Source organism: Athene noctua, chromosome 16 (assembly GCF_965140245.1).
Source record: "Athene noctua chromosome 16, bAthNoc1.hap1.1, whole genome shotgun sequence".
Taxonomy (NCBI): Eukaryota; Metazoa; Chordata; class Aves; order Strigiformes; family Strigidae; genus Athene; species Athene noctua.
This window is the reverse complement of record NC_134052.1, coordinates 12,375,526-12,395,170: the sequence shown is the minus strand read 5'-3', so window position 1 is coordinate 12,395,170 and position 19,645 is coordinate 12,375,526. Positions and strand designations below refer to the sequence as shown.

Genomic DNA, 19,645 nt, shown 5'->3' with positions numbered 1-19,645 from the left:
ATTTAGTAAAAAAATTTTAGTAAGCCATAGCTTATTGCTTACTGCTTGTAACAAACTGCCCTGAATTCTGATTGAGAAACTCATGAGGAATAGAACTGCTCTGAGATTGTAGAATCTATTTTCTCCTCTAACCTGGTTTCAGACACTTAAAATCTCTGATTTAAATATTTTCTTTCTGTTTCATATTTAAAAAAATGAGCAAAGTGTGTATTCTTACATAGATGGTTATTCACTTTGTAGGGCTTTTCTAAGAAGCAGTCTGCATCAGTTGCCAGAACAACTGTACATGTTGTCTTTGATGAAAGTGGATCACAGGTATTTTACTGCAGTATGCTGGATGGTTGTTTTCTTGTGTTTTATATTTGGTCTGATTATTAGCTAGTTTATGATCATTCACCATAAAAACAAGGACTTTTAAAATGCCAGTAAGTAAAGATAACTCTAAAACCCATTAAGTGATTTCTAATAAGTATGCATTGTATATTTGGGAAGATAAGAATATGAATATCCGAATCATAAAATGAATTGGTGCATATTTGTCTGAAGTATTCTATGTGAATTGTGAATTGGTAACCCATCCTTGTTGTTATTTTCACTGAGTTGGATGTTTTTCAAGCTAGAAGTATATAAGCTCTGAAGATTATCAGTGAGGGATGTATTGCCTGGGGTAAAGAAGTTGCTCTGTGTGTATTTGTCTAAATATAAAATAAAAAACAATAAAATCCAAATATTACATAAAAATTTTAAAAATCAAAAATATTATATAGGTTCTGGTACCAGAAAGTCAGTTGTCACCATGTTTGGAAGAAAAATCTGGAGAAGTGGAGAAACTCAGTAAGTACAAAACCCAACAACTTCCTGGATCTTTGAGGACTCTGAATAAAAATAACAGTCAAGAAAAGAGTGGAGGTGGTTCCTCCAAGGTAAGCAGAATTATCAAAACAGAAAACAGTACATAAAAAATACAAGTCAATATATTTTATAATGTAAAAACCCTGTTATTTTTGAGGTTGGAATGTAATTAATACAGGGTTTGATTGTTTTTCTTATGACTCGACACTAAGCTGTATAAATCCCTTTGCAAAAAAATGTCTTTTTGTGTATTTTGATATTATAACAAAGGGACAAAAATAAAAAGTAGTTTTTAGCATTCGTTAGACTATTAGTCTCTGATAATTCTCTTTAAAGAGAAATATTTCCAAGGCATGCTTAGATGTCTTGCAACATGCAAAAGTCTAGTATAGGCTCTGGATACTTACTAACAAATCAGCAGTAGTAATAGCTGTAATTAGAGACAAGTCCTATAGGCTGGACATTTCCAAAGACTGATGATTACAAAAAATCATGTGGTTGTCAAGATGAATCCAGTATCCTGGTTATTCAAATCATAATTTCCTGGGACTGCTCCGATGCATAGCTGATTCTCTGGTTTAAACTGAGAAGAGCCCAGTTCATTACACCTGGTGTTTCTGTTGCCTCACAATCACTCGTAAGTTATAAATATATTACGGTTATACTAGGACTAACTACAGATATGCTAGAGATGGGGGAAAAGATGAAGCAGTGTCACCATGTGCAATAGACATGCAGTGCACATCTTGCTAGCAGTAGTCTAGTAAACCTGTTCCTGAGGTTCTGCTGATTTACAGCTTATGTGATAGCTTTGCAAGAAACTCCTGGGAATCATCTTGGTTACTTTGATTGTTAACCAGCAACAGGATTTGTTCATACTTCATTGAACCAATTTAGAAAACAACAATCACTGATCTCAGCTTAAAAACATTAGTTTTAAGTATATAATTCAAGTATTTTGGTGAACTTTCTCTAAAAAGGGAACCGCATAAAAATCACATTACACTCGTGTGCAGCAACAGCAGTTGACATTCCAATAACAGAAACTGTCAAAAGACTTTTGGGAATAGATTCTCTTAAAATTTTATGTTGTCATCCTTAAATCTGTGCATTATGATTAAGTTTTTTCTGTTCCTCAAGGTAACTACATCTTGTAAAAGGAAAGTGTCTGAAGCATCCATGCTTATTCCTGGAACTACAAGATTTTCTACAAGGAGTCCACTGGCATTTGTTACCACATGTAAGTTTGCGAGTACTTTCACAGTAAAAATATGCTATAAATCATCTTTGAAATACAGTCATGAACTGTGATCCTTTGCAGAGCTGGAAATGGAAAAGTAGACCTTGTAAAATCTCCCTGGCAAGTGCTTTAAACTTGGAAGTTTTTAATCTAACCTACTTGCTATTTGTCCACAGCCACGCTGCAGGGTCGTAGCTGCACACACGTGCCAAACAGCTGAATTCAGGCCACCTCTCGTATTTATTGTTGCTGTCAGTCAGCTCGTTGTGCTGGAGCAAGCTGAGAAGTCAGCAATTGATTAGAAGACCTAAAACAAGTGTTTTTTCATCTCTCTTCATACACTCTTGGTTTAAAGAATTCTCCATAGTTAGTGTTCTGGTGGAAAATCAGCTTTCTTCAATGTGTGCATCTGTCACTTGCGTTTTATCTAGAAACTGCATGTGTTTCTTCATGGGGCAGTTGATTTATATGGGTAGTGAGCAAGGTGGGATCCACTGCAAGGTTGAGGCGCAGGTCCAGTACTGCTGATGCTTATATCAATAAGTGCTTCTTACAAAGAAAAGGATAAAGAGAGTCATCACTTTCCTACTAATAGCCTTACTGTAACAGGTATTTAATACTTTGTACAAGGGAGAGGTCTGTAAGACCAGTAGAGGCTGAAGATGCAACTAGTGGCAGAACAGCATGACTAACAAACTTACTTTTCTTTAACTGTCTCAAGTGCATCAGTATCCTTAGTTATGTATATCCATGTATCACATATAAATTAAGAGTAACATATAAATTAAGAGTAACAGAGGCTCAGAAAGAAAACATCTTCAGATCAGGTTGGAACAACACAGAGAACTTCTGTAACTTTTATTTGTAATTTAACTATACAGTCTATTCCAGCAAAAATATATTACAGTAAAGTCTTTAAATAGGTGATGAACTGTTTTCCACCAGAGCCAGGCTGTAAAATGCATTACTTGTGTCCAGACATTCACAGTCTATGGGCTCATTAACCTCCATATAACTTAATTGAAATCACTAGAATTACAAAAGATACACTAACCAGTTGACATAAATACTAGCCAACTTTAAAAAAAGTTTATGGAATAGATAGGCTCATGGGCAAAACTCTTCATATTGATGTCACAGACAGCACAGTAATTGTAATAGAAGAAATGGTAAATTTCTGATTTGTCCGGTTTGTTTTCAGCCACCCCTTATAAAGGACGATTTAAATTACCTTTGGAAATGACAAGCTCTGCTGAAAGGTCTAACAGTAGTGTGGTGAATGAGACCAGAACAAAGAATTTCTATCAGGAACCTACTGGAGTATGCATGTCATCCATAGCTAAGTCTTTTGCTTGGAATAACATGAATTTCTATTCTAATTTGTTCTTAATTCATATTTTAAAGATGTAGAGTTTTGCAGTCAGCAACTCCATTTTACTTATTTCATAGTGGTTTCTTGTCCTCTAGCTTTCAGGTTTAATATGTCTAAAGTCAGACTGAACTCTTACAGAATTAGCTAAAACTAGCATTCACTCGTGAGTTCCAACCCCAGAGTTAACTTGCTTTTACTAGAGCCACAATTCTTCCTTTGTGTATAATGAGAGCCCTGTATGCACAGTATCTCAAATTATTTATGCAGTGTTTGAAATACTCTTAAAACATATAATACATTTGGCTATAGTTGTGAAATGTTAATGTCTTCAGGATATAGCATTTATAGCATTGGGTTTAGTGCATTTTTAATTAGACATTTGCTAAAATCAACCAAAACTACATAGGTGTCACTGCAGTTTAAGTATTTTTGCTTCTGTTCCATTTGAACAAAGACTTCAGAGTAACATTTTAATTTTATTTCTAGTTCTATCTTTCTGGGTCAGATTGAGGTCAAATCCCAGACTATGGGATTCTGAAGCATCTTTTAATATGGCCATGCTTTAGAAAGTCTTTAACATGTTGAATGTGTAGTTTAGAATATTTCAAGTATTACTTTCTAGGAGAATTTTCCTTCTTTTGCCTTTATGGATTGTAATTGTCAGTGTTACTTATTGTGCTTTTTAGAGTGGGCAAAGATATACACTAGACAATGACTTTTGTGAAACAGAACAGACAATCAGGAAGTCGAATATCAGAAATGAGGCAAAACTGCCTGAAAAGGTACTGGAATCAACACCTTCTATGAAATGAAAAAACAATTTCATATCTTATTAGGGAAAATACAAATTTATGAGATTAAACTGTTTATAGTTGTACACGTAAACTTTCTTTTGGGTGTTATCCCACTATAGAGAATGTGTGCTGAAGAAGCTTTAGGAATGACAGAAGAGGCAGAAATTGAGGCCACACAAAAGCAAGCTTTAGGCAAGTCATTTTCCAAGTGTTGACTTTGAACCATTTCTCCTTTCATAATAATTGATATCAAATTAATGTCTCATTTAGATGAAGCATTGGATATTGTTCCTGATTCTCAGCCAGTAGGGAAAAGCAACAATCATTTGTAAGTATTGCAAAAGAATACCAAGTCACTGTTGTTGTCACTCATTTTGAAGGGAGCATTTTCAAGTATTGCCAGAATTGAAATTTTGTTGCATAGTTTCAGAAAATGCCAGAATTTAATTGTCATGTCTTCCCTGAGAATTGCATTAAGAACTGTTGGCTAAGACAGGTCACTTTTATTATGTAGTTTTATTTTCTTATTCTGAAATTCATGCCACCAAACCAGCACTCCTAAATGTATTTGCTAAGAGTACTTCATGAATGATACTATTCTGTTGTCTTAATCAAAGACTTAAAATTGATGAATCTGTTTATGAAATCAGCACTCATTAACAAGATCAGAGTAGGAGTTTAAGTAAGCTTTAGCAGTAACAAGAAGAGTAATTCTTTCAGATAACATCAGAAGGTAAGATGCAAATGACATGGGGTTTACATAAGTAACCTGTGCTGAGTAGTAGATTTAGACACACAACAGAATTATCTAGGGTCAGGGTTTAATGATGGCTGTAGGATATTGTTGCCTTTTTGAAGGTGACTTAAAAATAGATGTTGCTTCTGAAGGTTTGCCGTTTTACAGTGCGTTGGTTAATTGAACAATGGTAGCAGGCTTAGGTACCAATGTCAAATGCATTGATATCTACAGGATCCCACTGTCTTCCTATTTTGTGATGCATGTTTATTACAATTTAAGACTCGCTTTCTGTAATTCACTAATATTAAGGTGGTATTATCTTTGTTAGGCTGTCTGGTCTTTTGGAGAGTTCTTTTGATAAAACCAAAACATCGAAAAAAAGAGCATGTTCTGTTCCTGAGGAGAATATAACTGGTGACAAGCAAAAGCTAAATCCATCATTGGCATGTATGTCCCATGCAGGTTATGTTCACACTTTGTTAACTGTTAGTGTTAAAGAAGTTTCAGATTAATTTTTAACCTATAGTTGTGCTATTTTGTTTTGTTTGGGTTTTTTTTCCTGTATTAGTTTCTCTTGTTAGTGAAAGAGGTGTGAAACAAAAAGCGTTTATTTAATTTTTCTGAAGTGTGTGTCTGGATAAACAAATGAAAAAAGAGAAAAATACCAAAGAAAATTAAATTGATACCATGAGGGAAACATGAGGGAAACTGCAAAAACACTTAGTGGACAGTCAGAATGTTAATTGGCACAGAAATAGTTGAGTACAGAAGGGGAAAAATATTTAAACTACTACTGAAACTTATAATTTAAAATATTTCTTTCAGCTAGACTGTCTGAAACATTTTTGCAGCCTGATTTTACAAGAGGGGAACCTGATCTCTTTGGAAAAGAGACTGCAAATCCGAAACAATCAAAGACGGTGAGAGTGTCTTACCTTCATTTCTTTGACTTGCAATTAAGAAAATTTCAAATATTTAGTGTTTCAAAAACTTTATATTTTACTTTCATTTAGTCACAAACTTGTTTTTAATTGACTTACCACTAATACGGAGTGAATTAAATAATGTCAGCTTCACTGTTTACTTTTACAGTGTGACCTGTTTAAGATTAGTTTATTCTGCATTTCTCTTTAAAAATAGTCTTTTCAATAAATAATGAAATTAAGCACCAACTTGTGCTTCTCATGCACATCTTCTTTCACTTTTGAATTTTATGGTACACAAAACTACAACATTTAAAAGAAAATATCTGCTAAATTTACATTTTATTGCTCACTGTCCAAGCAATGCAAGCAACATGGTTTTCAAAGCAGGGTGATTTTAGTACATCTAGAAGATATTTAATGAAGTTCAGGTGATTGTTGGGAACCTGTAGTTCTGTTTGCAGTTTTGCCGTTCTCCCGAATGGGTTCAGAGTTGAGTTCATTCTATTTTTATAGAAAACAAAGTCTAAAGAAGTGGCAGATGCAACAAAATCACTGATTGGTAAAATCAGTGACAGATATAAAGTAAAGACTGATGAGAAAAGCAAAGCAAGAGACTCCTTGGGTTTTAACAGGTATGATGTGAACTGTTTACTTTTGTGCCTATTCTTTCTGTCCGTGTGGCTTTGTCTGTGACCTCCCCCTCTGTCTACAGATACTTCACATCTTGCTTTCGTCTGAATCATTTGTTCACTTCTGATAAACCCTACTGTAATGAAGAGTAGGAGACTAGTAGTTGAATAGTTCCAGTAGTGGAAATAACCACAAAGGCTGTTAGAAAGTCTGTTCAGTGGTCTTTCACTTATTCACTCACAACACGTTTCCTGGACAGAAGTTAACTGGGATAGATCATGGGCATTTCACGTGTTGGGTGTCTCCATCTTATCATCATAGTTTGGGGGTCAAACTTGGATTTGGTCATCAATTTTCTTATTTTCTAAAGTTTCTAGTTCTCTCTTTCCGAAAGATTTGACTGTTAGAGTTTAAATGTAACAAATTCTTAAATAATAAAATTAGTCTTATCTTGCTGTAACTGATGCTTGGAGATATACTTTACATATAATTAGATGCTCTCCACGTTTGATTGTAATTGGATGACAAAAGACTGGAATAGTTAGGCTATGTCACCTTTTAAACTTTTTGGGTAGGGGCTTGGAAGACATGTAGAACCTGCAGTATTAGCTGTGTGGTCTGGAATGAATTTCTAGAGCATAAAAATGAAAGGGGCTGATGTCTTTTAATCCACCTGGTTTTGTATTTGAATGCCTGAATAAATCTGTTGTGTTTGATAAGTTTTTTTCTTACATAAGCAGTATTCTAATGCATATATTATAATTATCATTTAACAAAATGCATCCTTTTTTTTTTTTTTAGGTCACATTTAAATAAATCCCATGTCCATAAGGTAATGTATTATTGCTTTTGTTGGAAATTGTTGGATATATGTGCATATGCGGTGGTAGCTAGTAGATATAAAGTGAAAGTTTACAAATATTGCTGAACGTTAAATATCTGTATACATAATGTTAATTATACATTAACTATATATACTCAAAATACTTTATATATATTTACTTATGTGCAATAATAATTTTACAGGCAACTATTTCTGTTTACATATTATATAATCAAATCTTCTCCTTTTGAACATGGCAATACTAAATAGTTAAAATAAAAATACAGTGAATGAGATTATAGAATCCTTAAATGGGATATAGCCAGGACACAGGAATTAGTCTTAATGTTTGGGGGAAAAATCTCTGAGGTTTTGTTGATATTCTTAAAGGATAAATTCTAAAAGATTTAGTTTCTACTAGATCTTGTCCCCTTTTGCCATACTGTATTGTTGTTAATCAAGTGGTAGCCTGAGCAGCTGCTAGTTTTTTTTCATATGTTCATGATGAAGAACTTGCTTTTTGAGATGACTCTGTATGAATGCATAGTCCAAATTTGGCATATGAGTTAAGATTTTGTTTATGAATAGGAAGAAGTTCAGGATAGAAACCTGAAAAACACTACTTCTCTTAATGTAACTGCTGGTCATATTAAGTAAGTAGTTACAACATTTTCAAACACATTTTCTAATTACTCATACCTAACTTTGTGAAACGTTCATTAATTCAGTCATAAAATTGATCTCTGTGTCTGTTTGACAGGGATGATGTCTACAACTTTACCGTCAGTGGGTTTGATGAGCCTACAATAAAGCTTGGAGTAAGAATATAACAGAAACTGATATGTTATGAATAGAATATAAAGGAGTTCAGTCAACTTATGTCTACTGAAAATATAGTTAACATCTGAAAATGCAGATTATATCACTGAACTAAGTGGGGGGAAAAATTTTGCCATGTAACTACCTCCGTCACTTTCAAATGTATAATGATATACTCTATCCCAAGGTCTTGGCCACTTAAAGCTATTATGATTTTTTTCTGAATTAAGAATAAAACAGTTTGTTAGAAGTATCTTTATTTTTAAATTATCCTATTATCCTGAAAGCATTATTGCCATTTTCCCAGTTCCCATTGGAAAGACATCTTTGCCCAGATGTTTGAGTCAAAAGCTAAGATAAAAAGCAAAAGACGCAAAAGATAGTTTTGCTTCTTATGGCTAAGAGGAGCCTGCTGAATTGGTGAAGGTGGCAAAGCAAGTGGATGGAGACTAGTGTATTAGTTTGAGATATTGAAAGCTTCAGTTCCAGTTGGTTTTAACTCTCAGTACTGCTTTTATATAATTTCTAAGATATACATTAATTATTGTAAGTTAATTGTTGAGTATAAAAACTGAGCAAAAAAGCCCTTGCCTGTTACTGTCTGGTGACCTGTTTAATTTTGTTCAAACTGTATAACAAATGAAACCCTTCATTTGTTTCTTATTTATTTACATTTTTAGATCCATGAATTGCAGGTTACTGAACTGAATGGTCATACAGGTCCCAAGAAAAAAGGGTAGGGATGTTATATTGTCTCCTAGTCTCCTGATTACAAGAACAGTGCTGTCTGTGTTCTCCAGCATTCCATTATGAAAATCCAGGGAATGGATGTTTGACAATAATATCTTGACTGTGTTGATTTTTCAAGCAACAAAAATAGCTGCTGTAATCTCATAGGCTGTTTTATGATTTTCCTTGGGAAGCTGATAAAAAGGAAAGAATGTGTTTCATGAAGAGGACAGCTTTAGTTCTTGTCATTGAATACTATGGGGTTATATATTCCTGAATAGAGGGGGATAGTGTTTTTGTTAATGATCAGCCTGCAAAGGGAAATACTGTATGTTCTTAATGATCATTAGCAAATAAGCACATCCTTTGGGCTTTAAGGTGAACAGATATTTCCAAAATGGATGTGAAAACAAAAGTAGGTACATTTGTTTGAATCCTTAATCCACGTATCACACGAATAGTAGAAAGATTTAGAGCAAGTGTTTTGGAATGTATTGTTTAAAGGTGGTTTTTCTTTTTCTAATTAAGGAACACAAGTGACAATAAAACTAGCACTGAAGTGAAAGGAAGAAAAAAAGTAAGGCTCAGATTTTTGTGGAATATTATACTTTGTCTTCCTGCCTTCAAATACCAATTATGTCAGTGAAAGGTATATTAAAAGTAAATCAGTAACTTTTTTTGGTTTTTGTAGCCTAGAAACAATCAAAACAAGAAGCATCTCTTTAGTGATACAGACACAGAATACAGAGGTGATGACAGCAAGACAGACGTTAGTTGGCTGCAAGAATCAAATAGAAAACCTAAAGTCCAGTTAATTGATTACAGTAGAAATAAAAACTTAAGAAAAACAGTAAGCACAGAGAAAAGTAAGAAACTTTTTTTCATATTTCTTAAGAATGCTGCAATAAGTTTGTCCATAGCATTACATACTGCACAGCATGTGATGTTCTGTGTTGCAGATACAGTATGTTTTTGTTGTCTTATTTCGAAGTGTAAGGAATTTTCAAATTGGTTCTTATAATTGATAAAGGTTAATTTCCAAAAAGTCTATTTTAATGGGGAAAATTATTAGAGGATGGGACAGGCAGAGGTGGTGTTTGTTGTTGATAAAAAAAACCTTTGGCTTTTTAAAATAATGTGCTGAAAGCAGTTTACTGAATCAGAAGGTTTGCAGGCACAAAAGTGATTCTTTGATTTTTACAGCTAAATCTCTAAATGAAAACATTTGACTATTTTGCTGATTTTTCTAACTTTATGTATTGTAGCAGCAGATAAATTTTCTGAACCTACTTGTCACATGGATAAACCTAAAGGCAAAAATACAAAAAAGAAGGTAAATGTAAATTTGAAACTAGACTTGTAATACATATTCAAAATATCTTAGCTCACTACAGAAACTGGTTTTAAATAATTCTTCGTAAATATGTGCCATTTCTTCATGCTTATTTTAAGATCAATTGTTAAATACAGTTTGTTCTTTTCAGGTACTATATTATTTTTATGTAGTGGTGTTTCAGACATAATACTAGCTGTGAGTTAGAGTGATTATTATACATTGATGCTTTTGTAAGTTTTATTACTTTAAATTATTCATTATGTCTATTTACTGCTTAATAGCCATCTACATTCAATATGCCATTAGCTTTTCAGCAAGGGTTTTCATGTGTCTAACGTGCTTAACTGAATTTTAATACCTTTGAGATTATTTCTTTAAGTGAATATATGTAACATAGTGAACCTGTGAAAACAAAAATGTTATAGATGTTCAGAAAGAATAATTGCAAAATACTGTAAGTGTATTAAAGTTGGGAGCATAGTAAATTATAAGTGATTATGAACATGTTAATGGAATTTGCTTATATGTGTTTGTAAACTGCAAAAATCTACAGTTTGTAAAGTGTAAAAAACAAAAACACAACTGAAAAAACCCCAAACCTTCCCCTGTACTCGCCAGAGTACTCTTTGGTCTCTCAGACTGCACAATAGCCTAAAGCTCCATACGTGTGCTTGGTGTCAATCATGTGTACAAAAATATGATCACCACGTGTAGGTATTGATGGTGACATCTAGTCCATGTAAAGCAAAACTAAAGAGGGCTTCAGTGGTTCAGTGCTGCATCTGTCTACTTATATGTCCCTTATCAGTAGCAAAATTCCCCAGGTCTACCCAAGCAAGGTCAGAGTGCCTGTGTTGAGGAGGTAGAGGGTTCCACTACTGCATAGACTTAGATGGAGGCCATCTGAAGCCCAGGAAGCCACTAACAGACTTAGCCTTGGAGATGAGGAGGCTAAGGAGGCGTACATTTTGCATAGAGTACTTTTGAAGAGAGTAGGTGGCAAGAATTCAAATCTCCTCTTCTAGTCTGACAGCTGTTGCATTTACATTTTACATCCCTTCTACTGTCAGATCCCTGGGGTACTTTCTGTGAGAACATGCTTTGCTGTGTTTCTGAACACTGCTGTGTAGAGTGGCTGTAGTTATGATGTAGAGGGGGGACAGGTAGAAAGGAAAACTGATTCTAGTGTAGCAGTTAAGGTGATCAGTTCAGAAGTGATGATCGTGGAGACTGGTTCCTGCTCACTGTGCAGGCTTTTGGTTTTGTTCTGTTTCAAACCAGATACAGTCTAATTTAAATGTGCACATATTTCAGAGAGCAAGCTTTGGAAACCCACTTCAGCTTTGCTGTAGTTCAAAACTGGCATTTAATTTGCCTCTTTACTTTTTTGACCCTTACATTCCTGACTGTGCTGTGCCCTATCTACAGTGAAAATTATCTTCCCCAAATGCTTAGTAGACTGATGGTTGGACTCTCAGAGCTTTGGTAAAGTTAAACTTTTTTAGTAGTTTTGAAATAATGGATTTCAACTAATTAAACCAAGTTACCTGCCACTTATTCTTACATACTTATTTATTAATCATTCTAATATAAGCTGAAGATGTTTTTATTCTTCCAAAGATAAAGGAATGTAAAAAACAGAATCCAAAACCTGATGAAATGGTAGAACAAACCACCAGACAAAAACTACCTCGAAGAGCAGCATTAGCAAAAAATTACAAAGAGCCTTCCAGTTCTGAGTCAGAGAGTGAAAGAAAATCTCCGGCATGCACCTTTAAGGAGGAGACATCAAAAATACAGGTATATGGTTGCACTTCATTCCTAAAAATCCACTTCTTCCATATCTTTCAAGCTCTGGTCTACTTTGTACGTAGGACTTTTGAATTTTAAGTGCCCAACATAAGCAAGCTCAAATGAATTTTATTTATTATTTCTAAGAGCCCTTTTTTAGTAATGAGTATTTAGCTGCTAAGAAAATCAGTCCTAAATAATCTTCTCAGTCATAACAGTATTTCAGTTTCTATTTATGAAATTTATTCTGCTGCAAAGAACTACTATGTCCTTTATTTTAAAAACTAATATTTTGAAAATGTCTATGGAATGGGAGGTTTTAGTGAGCTAAATTTTGTTCTTTTAGGTAATGTGGTTTTGACAATGCTATGCCTATTCTGTGTACAATAGAAAATGCTGACTTCATAGAGGATATGTCAATACATTTGCTGACTATCCAAATAGGATTTTTGGTAAATTAAGCAATGACATTGGGCATTTTAATTCTTTTAGCATAACATTTCAGTGTATATGGGTAGGTCTAAACTTCACTGATTCACAGTAATTGGCTGCAACACTTAAGAAGTTCATATGAGTAGAAATTTGGTGCTGAATTAAACAAATTCAATGCTTATTGATATCAGAACACCTGATATCCTTATCAGTTTAAGTGCTTCTAATGATGTTCCTTTCTGGACCTTCTGCTTGTTCAATGGTACATATAGCTAGTATGCTCTTTACCTGCATATACATTACCTTATATGTACTTCTGTATGTTTACAAATAATGTTTATATATTTGTATTTTGATAGAAACATATGAATTGGGAAAACCGGGATGATAATCAGCAAAAGGAACTCCAGACTATTGTATCTATGGAGCCAAAAAGAGTAGCTAACTATGTACATAAAGTATTTATTAAATCAAAGAATTCTGCAGAACAAAAGGAAATTGAAACTCCTTCATCTGAGAGTCCTGCATCTCTTGAGACAATGAGATGTAGGTATTTTGGCTTTTAATTTACAGCAATACTGTATCAAAAGTTGGAGGTTGAATGAGGATTGTCACAGTAATACGATTTTACATTTATTTCATGCTTTTAAAATAGGAGGTACCCCCTAGTTCAGTGTGTACCACATAGTTTCAGGAAGTGTATTAATACAACACTAACACTTCTATAAGTTGGTGCAGTTATTTGACATCAGCATTATATAGAAGTGCAATGCATAGTTGTTAGAATGAATCTGGTAACTGCTAAGATAGTGCAGAGAGGTCAAAGAGTGCAAGTGTGGCAAGTTGTATGCTAACACTTAAAGTAAAATTCCACACATCTGAGACTTGCAGATACCCAGATTTGAAACAGTTAACACTATGGGGCTTTAACTTACCTTTTTTAACTTCTGTTCCTCATGCTGACAGTTAAGTAACTGTTTTCTAGCTGCTGAAAGAATATCAGAAGGAGATGATACTCAAGAGCACAATAATAGTGAAAGATCCCCTGGTCTTCAGGAGTCAACACCAGAAAAAAGGCAAATTTTAAACTTTGAGAAAGGAATCTCTCCCAATAGTTTCAGTCCACAAAAAAAGAATATTCAAAGTGTATGTCTTCATCAGTCTCCTGAGATGACTGTTGAAAAGTTAACATTTGGAAATAAAAGTTTGTCACCAGCTTTAACTGAAGTGTCTTTGGTAAGAATATTCAAGTTACTCTACATTTATTTCAACTGAAAATGTTCTATTCAACTGCCAACTGTTTCATGCTTTTGTGCCTCTCCTTTCAATAATTTTTTTTTTTTGTTAATGTGAAGCTCAGCTTAACGACATATAAAGCTGTCAGTGGAAAACATGCAAAGGGAAATGTATCTGAAACATGTGATAAGAATGAAGATTCAAGTTTCAGACCTTGCTTTTCAGACGCACTTCCTATTAAAGGAAAACAAGATATCACTAAACCTATCAACAAAAGTAAAGAGGTATGATACTAAATTCTTTGTTCTTCAGAAGAGAGCTGCAGCTTTTCTTGTGTTTTATCTATTTTACAGATGGTGAGGTTTAAGGGTAATGCATCTTTTTTAATGTTAAACACTATATATAATGTTTACTTGTGACCTTCTTGGAAAATCCTACTAGTTAGTTTTTAAATATTTGAGATAAATTAGGGAATTGTTTATCATATGGATACAAAGAAAGAATTGTATCTCAACAAGATCAGTTATATCTTAAAAAATAACAGGGAATAAATATTTTATTATTGATTTCAATTAAAAAGAAATGTTTTTTCACAAATTAAAGAATTGTGACATTTGTATGGAAAAATTCGTGAGGTGAAAATGTGCTTTCATAGTTTTATCATTAGTGTACTACTTAATATAAAAAAGTAGTGCAGTATTGGCAAATAAATAAAAACTACTGTATACCTTGAAACCACTTCTCATTAGTACTTTTTCTGGTGAAAAAAGCACTATTGACTCCTTTAAAAAATAATTTTATTTGTGTCCTATTGCAAGAAACAGTGAGACCTTGTTGCTAATTTGACTTACTGCTACTACTAATTATTAATGTGGTGAAGAATTAGTTTATTCTGTCATCTAGTGAGACCTAGTAGTAATTTATGCATTATGTGTTGGGGTTTTTTTCTTACTGTAGTTGTGTTCATGTTCCTAGTTTGATGAAAAGCAACATAAATGTGGATTTCAGATGAAGACATCTAAAAGTTCTTTAATTTGGAGATTAATAAATCAGTGACTTTTCTTATAGGATTGTATACCAACATCTCCATCGTCTGTTTCCAGTGGAGGTAAAGTACAGTCTTGGAGTGAAGAACCATATGGCCCCATACATGAGTCAGGTACAAACTTTTAATTTAAATCAAAAGACTTTCTATGTGACTCTGTAAATGTTAAGAAAAATGTTTATTTGGCATAAAAATATTGCCCAAGTTCTTTAATCTTGTTTTCTTTTATATATATTCAATATTATTCTTTATTTAATCTTTTTTCTCATTTTTCTCTGCTGTTTTAATTACCCCCAAAAAAACCAAAATTGGACTTTAACAGTATGTAGGTACTGTTAAAGAGTTAATTGCGTCTTAATGAGTTAGATGCATTCCCACCAACACTGGAATAAAAGTGGGGGATAATGGTATTATCGAGAAAAGAGGGCTTAGGGTGAATGTCTTTAATGAGTGAGTCTTGCATGGGTCAAAGAGTTCTGTGTTCCATTGAAATCCTGTTGATCTTTTACATCAGGTTCTCATAGCTACTGAACGTGCCCTCTGTAAGTGTAAGGCTTATTCATTTCTATATAGTCCTCAAGCTTTAAAGCCAAGACACATACTTCTAGAGTTTGGATCCAAAGGGTCAATAAATTATTCTTTATCCTCCCATGTCATTGTTCTAAATAATCCTAAAAGTAAGCATTGCTATCATGTTTATTAAAGGACCGCCTGTGCAGACATTTCTCAAACGAAGGTATCACAGTGATACAGAAAGCAATTCTGATGAAGCAGAAACAAGCAAAGAGGAGGAAAAGAAAGGAAACAGAAGAACAAAGTTACAGCCTAGAAAATTATTTAAAACAGATGATACTGTTACTTACAGAGGTTAGTTATGGGGTGGAAGTTGACTACAGTTGTGCAAAAGTTTAAGATAATGTAACAGAGTTTTAACTAGTAAAGATAATATCCATAGAAAAGCATTTTACATGTTTAAAAAAGAAATAAAAAGAAATGCTGTATGTTTAAAAACTATATCCTTTTAAAAAGTCGGAAATTGATAAGAAAATAGAAACTGGTGTCAGCCATCTAATTGGTGAAATTAATCTGTATCTAACAAAAGCTGTTCTAGGCCCTGTTGTAACTTCAGATAGGATACTTTTTCATACTGAATTGTGACATTATCTTTTTTTACTTGTCTGCAGTGTCTGAAAGCATATCTACTGTATCTGTAAATGATCTGTCTGTTTTGGATGGGGAAATCTGGGGACCTGGTTGTTCAACTATCAGTGTATGTCGAAAGCTCCAAAAAGAATTTACTAAGAAAATTGAGGCAAGACATTTCATATACAATATTAGCTGTCTGGGGAGGTACATGTGCATGTGAATGACAGCTTGTCTTACACCACAGAATTTGCTTAAAAGGATATGAAAATAGCCATGTGCATAGAACGTCAAGAAATTACAGAATTTAAGTTTCCTTTTGTGCCCCTTTCAATTCCTTTATGTATCTAACTCTCCAATGATTGTCTTTCCCAGACCTGTTTTGGGATTTCTTTTGTCTGTTGTTTCAAGCTTATGTATCTAAAGTAATGACCGTGCTGCATTTTGATTTTTTTTTTTAATTTTTTTTTCCAAATTATCAAACCCATGAATGAGATTTTTTGCAGACAGGAAAACATGAGCCTGAGTAATGCATTTGTTCATCTTAAGACAGCTGTAAGCACACATCATTCATTCCATGTGTATGCTCTCTATTTTGAGGAATTATTTTTCAAATAAGGTAGTGTTAGGTAGAATTTTATCAAGAACATAACCCTTTTCCTTAAAGGATTGGGAGATAATTCTAAGAAAAAGGGGGTTTGCTCAGCATGATCTATGATACTAAGCAATTACAGTACTAAACACACTACAGGTTTTTTTCCTAAAGTGAAAATAATCTGAATTTAATGTTGAAACATCCTCATAGAGCCGCTCACGGAAAATGGATCATTTTACTAAGCAATCATTAAGAATTGCCCATGAGCATTTGACAACAATGAGTTACCAGCTTCATGAATGCAGGTCTGTAATGAAACATTTATTTTAAAACACCCTTAAAAAGCCTTGAAATTAATACTTTCTAAAAATAATTCATTTTGTTTTGGTAGGGTCAGGCAGCTGGACCAATTTCATTTTGCTCTTCTGGAGGAACTTGAGAATTTTGAGAAAGATTCTCAGTCCCTGAAAAACATGGAAAAAGAATTCTTGGTTTGTATTTTAATTGCTTGATCATGGAGAAAAGCAAATTCTTATGGAATCCATAGATTATTCAGAGCATCTTTAGATCATTAGTTCTGATTTTAAAAAGCCTTTATCATTTTGCTTAAAGTTGGGTCAAATTTCAGATAATGAATTTGAAGTGCTAGGATTGGCTAATGCTATGCTCTTAGATTTTTAGATCACCACTATATTTTTTTTCCTCCTAGAATAAACTACTACTACTACTTTTAATGGGCTATCTACCCCACTTCATGAGCCTTTCCTTTCAGCTGGCCTGTATTTCAGGAAGAGTCTGTAGGCATTTGAACCTGATTTGCTGTGTGTTCTATGACAAGCCAGTTTACACGATGGGTCTGCTACTTGCTGTAATGTAAAAGTTAATATAAAGTTAATATACAAATATTCATGTAAACACGACTATATTTGCTTTTTTCTTTTACTCTGAAGGCATGGCTTAAATTATATGGGAAGTTATTATATGGGAATGCTATGCGTATTGTTTTTCATAGTTTTGAAACTGTTATGGAGAACAGATTTTTGCTGAAACTGATTCCATGAAAGTAGAATTTCTGAAGTGCCTCATCCTGCCAGCTAAGCTTACTGTTTTTATCAAGCTTCTCTGGTCACTGTATAACTCCATTTTGTGCTGAGTCTGGGGTTGTAGGTTGCTTTGTTCATACTAGATGAACGTAGTAGTTCCTACTGATTATCATCTATTAATATTTTCCTTTCCAGACCTTTTGGAAAAAACATACACATACTTTTAGTACATACAGGAAAAATGAGCAACAGAGGTTAGTAGGCTTCATTAATCCCAGGATGAGATTTGTGTTCTTTCAGTTGAGGTATAAATTAGGCTAATTACTATTCTCTATGCCATTTCTCTCTTCCATAAAATAGAGATAGCAGATGTGATGAGAAAAATAAATTAAAATGTTACGTTACAGGAAAAATGCAATTATTCTCCATCTAAATTTCTCCACATACCATAGGGACTATTCCAGTAGTAATAACGATGGTAATATTTATCCATGCTTTTAAGTACAAATAGACTACAAATATGTGTGGAAAGTTCATATGTAGTAAAGCTGCTTGAACAGCCTTTTATTTCTTTAGAATTGAGATTCTTAAAACTTCATTTGAAAAGAACATCTACCAGTCTGTTGACTATGAAGAACATATTTTTACTGCAGAGGTAGGATGAACTTTTGTTTCTTGTTTTTATTATTCTTCAAGTTTACCAACAGATAGCAGTTTTGACATTTTTCCCGAAGAAAGTCTTTATCCTCAGCATTGCATAAATGCCACATAAGTATTTTTGCAGTTTTTCATGTTCATAAAATGTCATTTAATGTAACAATGTCCAGTGTTTTAGGCCTAGATTTCACCTATTAGTAGGTGTGTGCAGTTATCTAGAAAACTGCTGCAAGATTTATTCTGTGCCTTTGTTTACCCATGTTAGTCATCCAAGAAAGAACAAATTTAAAACAAACATCCCTTTCCTTAGGCAGGTGGATGCATGTGCATCTGTATCTTTCTGTTATAAGCCATTTAGGGATCTAACTGTCTTCATGAAAATGGGTTACCAGTTTTGAAGAGAAGATGCATTCAATATCTTTTTATAGATGCATCTGATGAAAGAAGACATAAAAGGACTTCAAGAGAAACTTCTTAAAGAAATGGTAAATTAAGATCTCTTGTCCTCATTTTTTTTATTGTTTATAGGTGTTTGAACACTGAATTACTAAAACGTAATTTCTAGTCCCCTATCAAAAATAAAAGTGAGTCAGAATCCAAGTATCACTGACACGTTACACTTTAAACCTTATCTGGGTGATAGAAGCAGCAGGTAGATATGGATATACTGTTTTAGTTCTGAGTTCTAATATGTTGAACGTTGACATGGAAAAGTATGCTGCTTTTAACAAAACATATGATATACTATGCACCACAAAATCTTCCCTTTTTTTAAAGTATTGTATTTAAAGCATGTGATAAATGTAATGCTTTTTACACAGCAAGAAGAAGAACTGAGCAATGTTCGTAGAGGATTGCAGACATTGTTTCAACTAGAAGATAGAAGTCTGAAGTAATATTTTCAGATGCCTTCCTGAAATTCGTGAATATAAACACACTTTTATAATGTAAAATTTGACAACTTTTTTTTTACACTCAAGGAAACTATTGTAATGAAAGCATATTTTCCTTAATAATATAAAATCTTTGTGGATAAGACTTCTCCTTTTATATGTGAGATTTGGAATTATTTTACTGAATATGCTAAAATATGTAAATTTTTTTATTTTTAGCACATGCTATTTTTGAAGGAGTCTTTAACAATTTTCATAGGTTATTTAACTGACTTTCAGAAAAATCACTTCAAACTGTACTTTGAATCTATGCTTTGGGTCTGTGTGTACAAAATACCCCTTTTCTCTGATCCAGAATGCAGTCAGAAATTAGGGATCAAATGCCTGTTTTGATCTCAGCCCTATACGTCTGTGGTGTTAGACTTCAAGAGGAGCTTCTAAGAGAACACAAAACTCTAAACGCTTGTGGTTGAACTACGTTGCAAATAGTTGTATTAAATATTTCAAGAAAAATATATATTGTCTGGATTTTTCTTACAGAATGATGGCA

The 19,645-nt window shown here is 33.5% G+C and overlaps 1 protein-coding gene across 1 annotated transcript in view; it reads left to right on the top strand.

Annotated features, from left to right (window-relative positions):
* SYCP2 (synaptonemal complex protein 2) overlaps positions 1-19,488 on the top strand; it is a 28,731-nt gene extending 9,243 nt beyond the window's left edge. The window contains exons 15-44 of the mRNA XM_074920143.1: positions 241-315; positions 768-923; positions 1,993-2,092; positions 3,294-3,412; positions 4,378-4,450; positions 4,529-4,586; positions 5,326-5,459; positions 5,823-5,917; positions 6,437-6,555; positions 7,355-7,385; positions 7,965-8,029; positions 8,137-8,194; positions 8,604-8,633; positions 8,876-8,931; positions 9,453-9,501; positions 9,616-9,790; positions 10,190-10,263; positions 11,887-12,060; positions 12,843-13,029; positions 13,469-13,719; positions 13,839-14,003; positions 14,788-14,878; positions 15,470-15,631; positions 15,949-16,076; positions 16,713-16,807; positions 16,894-16,993; positions 17,741-17,799; positions 18,122-18,200; positions 18,631-18,687; positions 19,024-19,488. Of these exons, the coding sequence (XP_074776244.1) occupies positions 241-315; positions 768-923; positions 1,993-2,092; positions 3,294-3,412; positions 4,378-4,450; positions 4,529-4,586; positions 5,326-5,459; positions 5,823-5,917; positions 6,437-6,555; positions 7,355-7,385; positions 7,965-8,029; positions 8,137-8,194; positions 8,604-8,633; positions 8,876-8,931; positions 9,453-9,501; positions 9,616-9,790; positions 10,190-10,263; positions 11,887-12,060; positions 12,843-13,029; positions 13,469-13,719; positions 13,839-14,003; positions 14,788-14,878; positions 15,470-15,631; positions 15,949-16,076; positions 16,713-16,807; positions 16,894-16,993; positions 17,741-17,799; positions 18,122-18,200; positions 18,631-18,687; positions 19,024-19,098 (3,090 nt within the window). The 3' untranslated portion in view covers positions 19,099-19,488. The remainder of the gene's footprint in view (positions 1-240; positions 316-767; positions 924-1,992; positions 2,093-3,293; positions 3,413-4,377; positions 4,451-4,528; positions 4,587-5,325; positions 5,460-5,822; positions 5,918-6,436; positions 6,556-7,354; positions 7,386-7,964; positions 8,030-8,136; positions 8,195-8,603; positions 8,634-8,875; positions 8,932-9,452; positions 9,502-9,615; positions 9,791-10,189; positions 10,264-11,886; positions 12,061-12,842; positions 13,030-13,468; positions 13,720-13,838; positions 14,004-14,787; positions 14,879-15,469; positions 15,632-15,948; positions 16,077-16,712; positions 16,808-16,893; positions 16,994-17,740; positions 17,800-18,121; positions 18,201-18,630; positions 18,688-19,023) is intronic.
* The last annotated feature ends 157 nt before the right edge of the window (positions 19,489-19,645 follow it).